Genomic DNA, 13397 nt, shown 5'->3' with positions numbered 1-13397 from the left:
TTCTAGAACAATAATAGTTTACAAACAGAAACAATGATTTGTACAAGTGGGTTTACTTTGTGTACAATCAATTCTTGATATCACTTGAGATAATATTTTAGGGCAACTCAGCTGAGTCACTAACAATATTTTAATTCCAGAAGGGCATCATAAAAACATGTGTATCACCGACCAATGGGTATGACATTCATAATTAGAAACTACTATTTATTTATATCCTGTATATGTATGAAGCCCTGATTTTCATATACAAAAAACAACATACACTTGAAACTTTCTATTTCCAGCACAATATTACAGCACTCGCAGCAGAGATAATTTAAAACTTCCTGCACACTGTTTAAAATTCTATGCTCAAACACCACAGTATATGAGGTAAAAAATTTACCACTAACTAATATTGCTCTTCACTCTCCTAGCACAAAAATAATATTGCTCTACTGAAGAACTGATAAATGATAATTTTCAATTTTGTTTAGCAAGAACTGTTGCGAGTGTTGTGTATATGTGTTATAGTAACGGATGTAAAATACATTAACTTTTGTATTTTAATACTTCATTGTGAGTCTAGAAATGTATTCTGTACAACAAAACAATTTTAAAACAGTAAGTAATGAAATGAACCATTTACACTGAACATTTATACCCTCTGCAGAAATACCCATTTAATTGTGATAATATTTCTACAATTCACTTTAGTAAGTTCAATAACAACAGAGTCTTATGTTATTCTTGGTCTGTTGTCTTCCCACATAATTTGAGGCATTTTTTGGGAAGATCCCTAACAATAGCTCCTGCTCTCATCACCAATACAAAATTAGTATTTCATAACAACAAGAACCCCCCCCCCCATGAACCATGGACCTTGCCGTTGGCGGGGAGGCTTGCGTGCCTCAGCAATACAGATAGCCGTACCGTAGACACAACCACAACGGAGGGGTATCTCGAGGTCAGACAAACGTGTGGTTCCTGAAGAGGGGCAGCAGCCTTTTCAATAGTTGCAGGGCAACAGTCTGGATGATTGACTGATCTGGCCTTGTAAAAATAACCAAAAAGGCCTTGCTGTGCTGGTACTGCGAACGGCTGAAAGCAAGGGGAAACTACGGCCGTAATTTTTCCCAAGGGCATGCAGCTTTACTGTATGGTTAAATGATGATGGCGTCCTCTTGGGTAAAATATTCTGTAGGTAAAATAGTCCCCCATTTGGATCTCCAGACGGGGAATACTCAAGAGGATGTTGTTATCAGGGGAAAGAAAACTGGCATTATACGGATCGGAGTGTGGAATGTCAGATCCCTTAATCGGGCAGGTAGGTTAGAAATTTAAAAACAGAAATGGATAGCTTAAAGTAGATATAGTGGGAATTAGTGAAGTTCGGTGGCAGGGGGAACAAGACTTCTGGTCCAGTGACTACAGGGTTATAAACACAAAATCAAATAGGGGTAATGCAGGAGTAGGTTTAGTAATGAATAGGAAAATAGCAATGCGAGTAAGCTACTACAAACAGCATAGTGAACGCATTATTGTGGCCAAGATAGATATGAAGCCCACACCTACTACAGTAGTACAAGCTTATATGCCAACTAGCTCTGCAGATGACGAAGAAATTGAAGAAATGTATGATCATATAAAAGAATTTATTCAGATAGTGAAGGGAGATGAAAATTTAATAGACATGGGTGACTGGAATTCAAGTGTAGGAAAAGGGAGAGAAGGAAACGTAGTAGGTGGATATGGATTGGGGCTAAGAAATGAAAGAGGAAGCCACCTGGTAGAATTTTGCACAGAGCACAACTTAATCAAAGCTAACACTTGGAATAAGAATCATGAAAGAAGGTTATATACATGGAAGAAGCCTGGAGATACTAAGAGGTATCAGATTATATAATTGTAAGACAGAGATTTAGGAATCAGGTTTTAAATTGTAAGACATTTCCAGGGGCAGATGTGGACTCTGACCACAATCTATTGGTTATGAACTGTAGATTAAAACTGAAGAAACCGCAAAAAGGTGGGGATTTAAGGAGATGGGACCTGGATAAACTGAAATAACCAGAGGTTGTACAGTTTCAGGGAGAGCATAAGAGAACAATTGACAGGAATGGGGGAAAGAAATACAGTAGAACAAGAATGGGTAGCTTTGAGGGATGAAATAGTGAAGGCAGCAGAGGATCAAATAGGTAAAAAGACGAGGGCTAGTAGAATCCCTTGGGTAAAAGAAGAAATATTGGATTTAATTGATGAAAGGAGAAAATATAAAAATGCAATAAATGAAGCAGGCAAACGGGAATAAAAACGTCTCAAAAATGAGATCGACAGGAAGTGTTAAATGGCTAAGCAGGGATGGCTAGAGGACAAATGTAAGGATGTAGAGGCTTATCTCACTAGGGGTAAGATAGATACTGCCTACAGGAAAATTAAAGAGACCTTTGGAGATAAGAGAACCACTTGTATGAACATCAAGACCTCAGATGGAAACCCAGTTCTAAGCAAAGAAGGGAAAGCAGAAAGGTGGAAGGAGTATATAGAGGGTCTATACAAGGACGATGTACTTGAGGACAATATTATGGAAATGGAAGAGGATGTAGATGAAGATGAAATGGGAGATACAATACTGCGTGAAGAGTTTGACAGAGCACTGAAAGACCAGAGTCGAAACAAGGCCCCAGGAGTAGACAACATTCCATTGGAACTACTGACGGCCTTGGGAGAGCCAGTCCTGAGAAAACTCTACCATCTGTTGAGCAAGATGTATGAGACAGGCGAAATAACCTCAGACTTCAAGAAGAATATAATAATTCCAATCCCAAAGAAAGCACGTGTTGACAGATGTGTAAAATACTGAACTATCAGTTTAATAAGTCACAGCTGCAAAATACTTACACGAATTCTTTACAGGCGAATGGAAAAACTAGTAGAAGCCGACCTCAGGGAAGATCAGTTTGGATTCCATAGAAATACAGGAACACGTGAGGCAATACTGACCTTACGACTTACCTTAGAAGCTACATTAAGGAAGGGCAAGCCTACGTTTCTAGCATTTGTAGACTTAGAGAAAGCTTTTGACAATGTTGACTGGAATACTCTCTTTCAAATTCTGAAGGTGCCAGGGGTAAAATACAGGGAGCGAAAGGGTAATTACAATTTGTACAGAAACCAGATCGCAGTTATAAGAGTCGAGGAGCATGAAAGGGAAGCAGTGGTTGGGAAGGGAGTAAGACAGGGTTGTGGTTTCTCCTCAAGTTATTCAATCTGTATATTGAGCAAGCAGTAAAGGAAACAAAAGAAAAGTTCGGAGTAGGTATTAAAATCCATGGAGAAGAAATAAAAACTTTGAGGTTCGTCGATGACATTGTAATTCTGTCAGAGACAGCAAAGGACTTGGAAGAGCAGTTGAATGGAATGGACAGCGTCTTGAAATGAGGATATAAGATGAACATTAACAAAAGCAAAACGAGGATAATGGATTGTAGTCGAATTAAGTCGGGTGATGCTGAGGTAATTAGATTAGCAAATGAGACACTTAAAGTAGTAAAGGAGTTTTGATATTTGGGGTGCAAAATAACTGATGATGGTCGAAGTAGAGAGGATATAAAATGTAGACTGGCAATGGCAAGGAAAGCATTTCGGAAGAAGAGAAATTTGTTAACATCGAGTATAGATTTAAGTGTCAGGAAGTCTTTTCAGAAAGTATTTGTATGGAGTGTAGCCATGTATGGAAGTGAAACATGGACGATAAATAGTTTGGACAAGAAGAGAATAGAAGCTTTCGAAATGTGGTGCTACAGAAGAAAGCTGAAGATTAGATGGGTAGATCACATAACTAATGAGGAGGCATTGAACAGAATTGGGGAGAAGAGGAGTTTATGGCGCAACTTGACTAGAAGAAGGGATCGGTTGGTAGGACATGTTCTGAGGCATCAAGGGATCACCAATTTGGTACTGGAGGGCAGCGTGGAGGGTAAAAATCGTAGAAGGAGACCAACAGATGAATACACTAAGCAGATTCAGAAGGATGTAGGTTGCAGTAAGTACTGGGAGATGAAGAAGCTTGCACAGGATAGAGTAGCATGGAGAGCTGCATCAAACCAGTCTCAGGACTGAAGACCACAACAACAACAACAACAAGAAGAACAGCTATTATTACAACTACTAAATTATTGTTCACTTAATGAGGTGATATATTCAATTATCTTGTGAGAATGTTACATTGGTCGCACAAAATAAATAATGGTACAATCAATTTACATATTGCAAGACAATGTTCTCTATAATTAAACACAAGCCCTCAAAGACTGATGAATTACTTGGTCATTTTCCAGACATGTGATGCAATTACACACAATGAAAGAATGTCTGGATCATATTTTATATTTTCACATAACACGTTCTGGGAGTTGGCAATCACCACATTCTGCTATAAAAATAAGATGATATAAAACTAATACCTTAACATCATTACTTTTTTTTTTATTTGGTCACCTACCTTTTGAAACTTCCTGGCAGATTAAAACTGTGTGCCTGAGCGAGACTCGAACTCGGGACCTTTGCCTTTCACGGGCAAGTGCTCTACCATCTGAGCTACAGAAGCACGACTCACGTCCGATACTCACAGCTTTACTTCTGCTACTACCTCGTCTCCTATCTTCTTAATCTGCCAGGAAGTTTCATATCAGCGCACACTCCGCTGCAGAGTGAAAATCTCATTCTGGAAACATCCCCCAGGCTGTGGCTAAGCTATGTCTCCGCAATATCCTTTCTTTCAGGAGTGCTAGTTCTGCAAAGTTCGCAGACGAGCTTCTGTAAAGTTTGGAAGGTAGGAGACGAGGTACTGGCAGAAGTAAAGCTGTGAGTACCGGATGTGAGTCGTGCTTCGGTAGCTCAGATGGTAGAGCACTTGCCCGCGAAAGGCAAAGGTCCCGAGTTCGAGTCTCAGTCGGGCACACAGTTTTAATCTGCCAGGAAGTTTCATATCAGCGCACACTCCGCTGCAGAGTGAAAATCTCATTCTGGCAGTATTTCTTTGTTTATTTATGTGCTTAACTTTTCCACTGGAGGAAGTGTTATAGTAAAAAGTCGGGCACACAGTTTTAATCTGCCAGGAAGTTTCATATCAGCGCACACTCCGCTGCAGAGTGAAAATCTCATTCTGGAAACATCCGCCAGGCTGCGGCTAAGCCACGTCTCCACAGTATCCTTTCTTTCAGGAGTGCTAGTTCTGCATGTTTCGCAGAAGCGCTTCTGTAAAGTTTGGAAGGTAGGAGACGGATACTGGCAGAAGTAAAGCTGTGAGTACCGGGCGTGAGTCGTGCTTCGGTAGCTCAGTTGGTAGAGCACTTGCCCGCGAAAGGCTAAGGTCCCGAGTTCGAGTCTCGGTCGGGCACACAGTTTTAATCTGCCAGGAAGTTTCAAAGAAATACTGATTTGCTTTCTGCACATAGCAAATTAAATCAAAATCCGTTCAAGAAATTTCATCAGAATATCAGCCAACTGGTTCTTTTGAGCCATTTGTCACAACATAGTACTTTGCCAGAGTTCCACTTATACGCTTGTTAACAGTAAAATCAGCATCACTGTAAATTCTCAAATATTCCTCTCTGTAATATATGATATGATAATTTAAAGTACAACTCAAATGCCCATCCTCAGTAGCTGATTAAAACTATAGTCTTCCCTTCTCGTTCCATCCGTAAGTCTCCCCTGACCCAGTGTTTTGGGTGACTTTTCCGAATTCTTCCCCTTTCCCTAAACCTTATCAGTCATTTTCCTTCAACCCTCCTCCTTCCCCTTCATCCCTTCTGCCAAAAGAAGGAGCCACTTGTTCCAAAAGCTTGCAAACTTTAATACCTTTTGTGTGTGTGTTCTCCTTACACTGAATGGTGAGTAGATTTTTCATCTATCCAATTACATCATATTTTGAGAACCGACCAACTAGTACAAGGACTCGAGATTAATTTTTGGTAGTCATGAAAGTACACTTCCTGTATGAGTGGTTTTTTTGGTGGCATAATAATGCGACTTTGGAAGTGCACTTTTAGGTAAATATTGCTGCTCATTTCACTCGCAGAGAATTAAGCTATGCTTTTATGTTCCTGCCTAACACCACATTCAGAAATCGCGAAGTACTTAAAAAAAAAAAAAAAAAAGAGGGCAAGGTAGTTTTGACAAGCATGACTGTAAACATTCACTTTTATAAAATTTAGCTGCAATTTTCAAATATGCCATAATTTACAATCCATATGATGCAAACTTAAATTCCTATGAATGAAGAAAACAGCAGTTAGCTAACTTTATTTAGGAATGGGAAGAAATGAAGAACAACATTATCATTCATTATCAACATCTCACTCATGATTGATTGTCTCGATTCCCTATGCTTCACTGCGCCATTACCAAAAGCTGCATGTCACATAAAAACAGTCAACAACGTAGGTGCACTTTAACTACTCAAACGTACCACAGGTTGGAAGGGCTTTTGGTGGGAACTGAAGACATACCAGTATGATTCGAGACATGGACTTCTATACTGCAGTGTCTGCTCACAATACTTTTGATAATTTTTGTTCAGCATCAAACATGCAGTTCAATAATTATTCTATTTTCATATTTGGCCACACTATTTTGTTCAGGAGGAGAGGGTGGAGGAATCAATAATTCTGTTCCCTTATCTACAAGTAATTCCTTTACTTCCTGGTTATTAAATTCTTTCCCTCATCACTTCTAAATTGTTAAATGACATGGCCACTTGTTTGAACTTCATTTAAAAACTGTTTAAGCAGTTCAAAAAGGAAATTCAACTGAATTTGCTGAAATCGTCTTTAAAACATATGTTATTGTTGTGTTATGTCCACACTATAACACAACAAATATTCCATGATAACCAAATTTATTTGACCTTCTGACACTCAAAACAAAACTTAAGTTCGACTACACAACACTTCGCTGGCTGTAGTGCCAAGGAGAAATCAGAGTCACTAGTAGAGAATACAAGTCCAAACCACTGCCAACCAGTCGATACCAATGTGTCGCAAGTTTCCAGCCAGGGAGGCCACAGTACGGTTCAGTCGTCATGAATCCAGCACCCGGGTAGTAACACAGTCATCGGCGAAGATTGAATTTGTTAAACGGGCTCAGGGAGCTAGCTTAAATCCGCAGGTCCGGCCAATTGGAGTGTTGGTAGATGGCGCTCTTATACAGTTGCTCACTCTGGTGGCAAGGGCAGCGTTGCTGGGGTAATCTGCATCGATAGTGGTGTGTACGCTGCCTCCAGCCCTGAGACGACGCGTTCACTTGCGCCAGTTGCTGACATCATGTGCGGCGCCAGCGGTACTCGCTGTGTGTCGCGCGTGTTGTAGCACGTCACACCGAGTCGACGGATGCTGTGCGGCGGCCGATACAACAGTTATCTTGAGCATACCCAGAGAAGGTGTGGTCGAATAAAACTTGGTTGGACTTGCAAGGAATTAATTACCAAGAGTGAATGTGCAACTAAGTTTCTGTCAACCTCATATAGGTCAACCAATACATGCACCGATGGAGAATGTTGTGTAGAACATCAATGCTGTCACTGTGTATCACAACCCATATCTATTATTGCTGCACATTGTATATCAACTGGGCATACAACAGAATACAACAAAACAACAATTTTGACTACCACTAATTTATTTTGGGGTAGCATTATTAAAGATTTCATGGAGATACAAATGGCAGAAATCCTTATTACTGACAGAAACTGCCAACTGCATAACATACGGAATTCCACTATTTTTAGAATTTGCTCTCAGCAAAGGCAACAGAATATGCCAAGGGCCATGGTGAGCAACAACCCAGCAGACAGTCAGTGCAAAATGTGTACAGTGCACTAACAAATTGTGTGGCAAGAGTAACCCATGCCAGTCACCAACAGTTCACCTAAAGATGTTTGGCACATACCTAGATGAAATATGTACGGAGTAGTGAACAATGACCATTTGCACTTATGAAACATCACCGAGCAAATTAGTTTTCACCAGGGATAATCTACACATTGACTAATTTTTACAATATATTCAATAAGGAATTGCTTTGTCTGTTAACATTTTTAGCAACTGACATTGATTTATGGCCCTATAATGATCCATACAAGATTTTCGATGTAATGTAAATAACAACCAATACTAGTTTACTTAATATATAATGTCATTAATTACAGACAGTACAGTAATATTTGTACGCTGTCAAACACTATGCAGGAATACCCTAAAATCAATGCCACCCATATTTCAGTAAGTAAAGACACTCTTCGCTTAAAGGTGAGAAGTAATGTTCTCAAACTAACTGTTCATCCGTAGTGAATGTATGCAGAATGTTTTTTTCAGCTTGATTTGTAACAGTTACAGGCTTATTCTAAAATTCAAGAAAGATATTACATCATAATGTTAAACCTTCCCTTATAGAAGCCCTAAGCTTTTTGTAAGTATTGCACCACATGAAATACAGAAGCTGCAAATCAATATCACTTCATTACCAGCCTACCGTATTTACTCGAATCTAAGCCGCACTCAAGTCTAAGCTGCACCTGAAAAATGAGACTCGAAATCAAGGGAAAAAATTTTCCCGAATCTAAGCCGCACCTGAAATTTGAGACGCGAAATTCAAGGGAGAGAAAAGTTTTAGGCCACACCTCCAAATCGAAACAAAGTTGGTCCATTGTAATATGAGACACAATTTAGGTCGAATGAATGATGATACAGCAACAGTAGTTTGGTTCGAGTCTTAAGCTTAGCAGTTAAGCTTCACCATTGCTATGCGTCACTCGCTTTGTCCGTATTTATACGGGTACCCTTCCTTTTTCACGTGCTTTGTCTGGTTTGAATTGGTTGCTTATTTTTATTTGATCTGATAAGTGCTGTTCTCTTTGTTATAGGTGTTTATGTCACTCTAAGCTGAAAATACATTATTGTACTGTGTCGTGTATTGTTTGTCGTATTCTGATAATGTGTGTTTACGAACTATCGTCGCTCGCAGCATTGCTTGCTTTTGTGCGCGCTACCGCTGTTTATGATAAAAAGAAAAGAGAGGAATTGTCTCATTAGCAAAACAATGGCAAGAGACTGCTAATTGTTGTTACTTACACTGCTGCTTTCTTTGATAAAGATCAACAAGAACCAAATAATAGACTGTGTATGGTAGAAGATGTTCTGAACAAGAGTTTAGCTAAAATTTTTCGCCGTTTGAAAATCTTTTCAGACGCCTCTTTTGTACATTACATTCTGCACAGAAATTAGTCATCTTCGATTTAAAAATCTAGTCAATTGCCGTGCTTCATTTCTGACTGCATCATTATTAGGCATAAGAATAATACGAATATAAACATGACACGATACGTATATTCTTCCGCGTTTGCTGTTGTCTCACTCTAGTTTCGTAGTATATTAGGCAGACAGGATTTAAATGAGATAGCAGCAAACACGAAAGAATACATGGCAAAATGTTTATATTCGTATTATTCTTATGGTGAAGAGAACACTGCATGTGATTCACAATTCATAAAAGTTCCTATTAGCAACCATCACTTGTCACAGGTAGGAAAAAATTCAGAACATAGAGTTGGTCATATTGACAAACATCCCAAACAGTCTTGCCAGTCGGATTTTCATAGTACATTGAAATAAATGCTGCTACATTCGAAGATGAACAATACGGAAATTGTATTTACTTCGTTGGATAATGTATGAAAATGCAGTGGTCGAAACTCGGAGCGGAGAAAAAAAACTCGTCTTCCACTTTTTTTTTAATTTATTTACTGACTCAGAGGTTTTGGCGCCAGTATTTACCTTTATGCCTGCAAAGCATGCCTGTGTAGCGCTACATATATTCGACGGCACCTACCAACATTTTTCAGAACTTCCGCTTACTTTGCACTCGATTCTAAGCCGCAGGCAGTTTTTTTGGATTACAAAAACTGGAAAAAAGTGCGGCTTAGATTCGAGTAAATACGGTATATGTATGTCTGTACAAAAAATTGTTGTGAGCAGACAAACAGAAACTAGCATGCTGTAAGTAACACAAGTGTGCTTTGTTTCTTTAATTTACTGTATACTCTTTAAAATCAGTATTTAAAAAATCTGATTAACATATTATCACATTAAGAATATTTTGAAGAAAGGTTTAGACTACTTTGTGGATGATGGATCCAAAAAATGCTGCTATATTTGACAACATCTTGATGACAGTACTAGCACTAGAGACAGTGTACAGATGCAGTCTGGATTATCAACAAAATTGGAATGTAGCAAGAATATATCAGCAATGTGTACTTTGTGCAGGAAGGTTTTACCTAAGATAAAATCTGCATTTACCTAATGCTACAAAAATTTCAGTTACAAACACAGTTTTTATTAAACCTCCTGAAATGTAGGAAAATGAGTTGGTTTTGTACTCTATAATAATTCGAAGATCAGGCTACTGCACTGCCAAAATGAATACCTTACAGAAACAAAGGATGAGAACCATCAACACCCTGTGCATCTTTTGAAATGGTGAAAGAAGATATTTTCATTTTCTGAAAACCAACTAAGTTACAGGGAACATTTCTTGTAGTTAATGAAACTGAAAAATAGTTTAAGGAAGGAATCATCAGTTTCCTGTTTAGGGAATATGCATGATATTCACAATGTTCTCTAAATGACTTTAATCTGTTGTCAATACCATCCTCATTATTGACAGTATGTGCTGGGTTGGCAGAAGAGCCAACACCGTGTTACTAGAGGAGGCCGAAATGCATGCGTTTTAGCTCACGCAGGCTGGCGTGAGGATGGAAGAACTATACTGACGTGAGGTCTGGAAGATGACAAGGAATGAGAATGCAGAAAGCGGACGTATTATTTTCATACTTAACTTTAATCCATTAATTATGAACATCGCTCTTGACGGTACATGATTCACAATATTATCTGTTCAGAGTAGTAACTGAATATGGCGCCTTGCTAGCTCATAGCAAATGACGTAGCAGAAGGCTATGCTAAACTGTCGTCTCGGCAAATGAGAGCATATGTAATCAGTGAACCATCGTTAGGAAAGTCGGCTGTACAACTGGGGCGAGTGCTACTGAGTCTCTCTAGACTAGACCTATTGTGTGGCGGCGCTCGGTCTGCAATCACTTATAGTAGCGACACACGGGTCCGACGTATACTAACGGGCCGCGGCCGATTTAAAGGCTACCACCTAACAAGTGTGGTGTCTGGCGGTGACACCACAGTATCACAGAATCAGATGGTATGATAGGGTCAGTCTTGATATTTCATGGAGATTGCCACTGCAGATAAATGTCCGTTCTTTAATCTTATTTGCAGTGCAAGAGAGAGAAAGAGGAGGGGCACATACCTATACTAGTGTAGTTTGTAAGTGTGAGGCAGATATTACACTCAGTTCCTTCAATGAGCAACAAGTTGTAAGGCATGTCCTGTATATAGATGACTATCGGGAAAAAATGCGTACATACAATGTAGGTATGAAGGTCTAAAATGCTGAATTCTATACAGACAATCATCCATAACTTCTTTTAGAGAAAAGTTGCTGCCAACAGAAATATTTCACGAATCCAAAGTTCTGGTCAATAAAGTGGTTTTTACAGAATGTAGAATTTTCATCTGTTCCACACAGACAATGCCGTGGTTATAAAAGTTATCTATAATGTCTTTGCTGAAAGTATACATACTTTCCTTTATTAGTTTCAGGCTCTACTCCTCATTACCTTGAGCTAGTAGTAAATTATTATCACAAATGTTAATACACTATAGAGCTTATGGGATTTCATTGTAGCACCTACTGAGGCAAAATTTTTCCATTACGAACAAAACAATTGGTTAAGTCTTTGCATTAACAACATCATACCCTGAAGTAATTTATTTATCTAAAATCAGTGATTATTCAAACACATTTTCCTGATTTACACCAAATGCCTCAACACTTACTGAAGCTACTGTTACGTAGAAACAAATGAACAAGCAGAATACATTATCAATGCTTCACTAACCTGTGAGTAGTTAGTTGTGTTACTCTGTTGTGAATTTATGTAACTGATGCTTGTAGGTACAGGATTGTCCACCTGAAAAGAAAGAGAAATCACACCTGTTATAATACACATACCAGAAACAATTTATCTGGATAAAGTCAAGCTGAATATATTTCTGTCAAAAGTATTTATTTCTAAAATATCAAATTAATGAAAATCTATAGTTTCAACACAGCTGCTGATAGTAATGTTTTCCCCCTACTGTCAGCCAATCATAATAAGCTTCAAAATGTGGCATTCATTAACTAAGATAATGATTGTAAACATCAGGGCACAAGAAATATTGCTTTACACCAGCATTCCATCATGCAAATTATTTTATGGGAAACTATATAATATCTCTACCAAATTAAGAAAAAATGCTAAAATCCAAACAATGAAAATTTTTAAGGTAGTTGTAAATTTTTTTAAGTAAACTCACATGTTATCATCAATAATTAGGAACTGTATATGAAGTTTCTATGTTACATAAATTCTTTGTATCACTTCTCCTGTAAATGCACATTTGACCACAAGCCCATTTATATGAACAATCCTGAAACTTAACATTTTATGAGTCTCATAGACGGTTGTTCCAGAAGTGTACCTCCCTCATAACATTGCTCCTAAGATGACGCTCAGCAAGCCTGCACAGTACTTCACTTAATTGCTGGTGGACATATACATTACATTAATACTTCTTCCACAGAGCATGGATACGACATTTCGTAATGATGTGGAACATCTCTCTTTACACAATATAACTAATTTTTTTCAGTTGCTACTTCATATTTAAAAATTCATGTAATTTTTTTTAAATGTTTGTTGGCTATCTGTCAGACTTTTAATGCTATTTGGTGACTGACCAAAGATTTTTGTCACAGCATAATTCACCCCTTTCTGCGCCAAGTCAGATTTAACACAGAATAGTGAAGGTCATCCTTTCTTCTAATGTTGTAGTTATGCATTTTGCTAATATTTTTGAATTGGGATGGGTTACTAATAACAAATTTCATAAGTGAATATATGTATTGTAAAGGTGCTGTGAATATCCCAAGTTCCTTAACTAAATGTCTGCAAGGTGATCTTGGGTGGGCTCCAGCTATTCTGATTACACACTTTTGTGCAATAAATACTTCTTCTCTTAATGATGAATTACCACAAAATATGATGTCATATGAAAGCAGTGTATGAAAACAGGCATAATAGGCTAATTTACTGATATGTTTATCATCAAAATTTGCAATAACCCAAATAGCATAAGTAACTGAACCAAACCATTTCAGCACATCATCAATGTGTTTCTTCCAATTTAATTTCTCATCAGTGCACACACTCAAACATTTTGAATGTTTCTTTT

The 13397-nt window shown here is 38.2% G+C and overlaps 1 protein-coding gene across 3 annotated transcripts in view; it reads right to left on the bottom strand.

The window, feature by feature from the left end:
* Window positions 1–13397, bottom strand: part of LOC126266861 (CREB-regulated transcription coactivator 1-like) — a 674669-nt gene that overhangs the window by 361207 nt on the left and 300065 nt on the right. For all 3 annotated transcript variants that reach the window (XR_007548939.1, XM_049971482.1, XM_049971483.1), the window contains one exon: window positions 12020–12091. Coding sequence is in view for 2 of the 3 variants with exons in the window: in XM_049971482.1 (XP_049827439.1) it covers window positions 12020–12091 (72 nt within the window). In the remaining variant the exon portion in view is untranslated. The remainder of the gene's footprint in view (window positions 1–12019; window positions 12092–13397) is intronic.

Source organism: Schistocerca gregaria, chromosome 4 (assembly GCF_023897955.1).
Source record: "Schistocerca gregaria isolate iqSchGreg1 chromosome 4, iqSchGreg1.2, whole genome shotgun sequence".
Lineage (NCBI taxonomy): Eukaryota > Metazoa > Arthropoda > Insecta > Orthoptera > Acrididae > Schistocerca > Schistocerca gregaria.
Note: the sequence above shows the minus strand (reverse complement) of the source record. Positions and strands in the feature narration are given on the sequence as shown.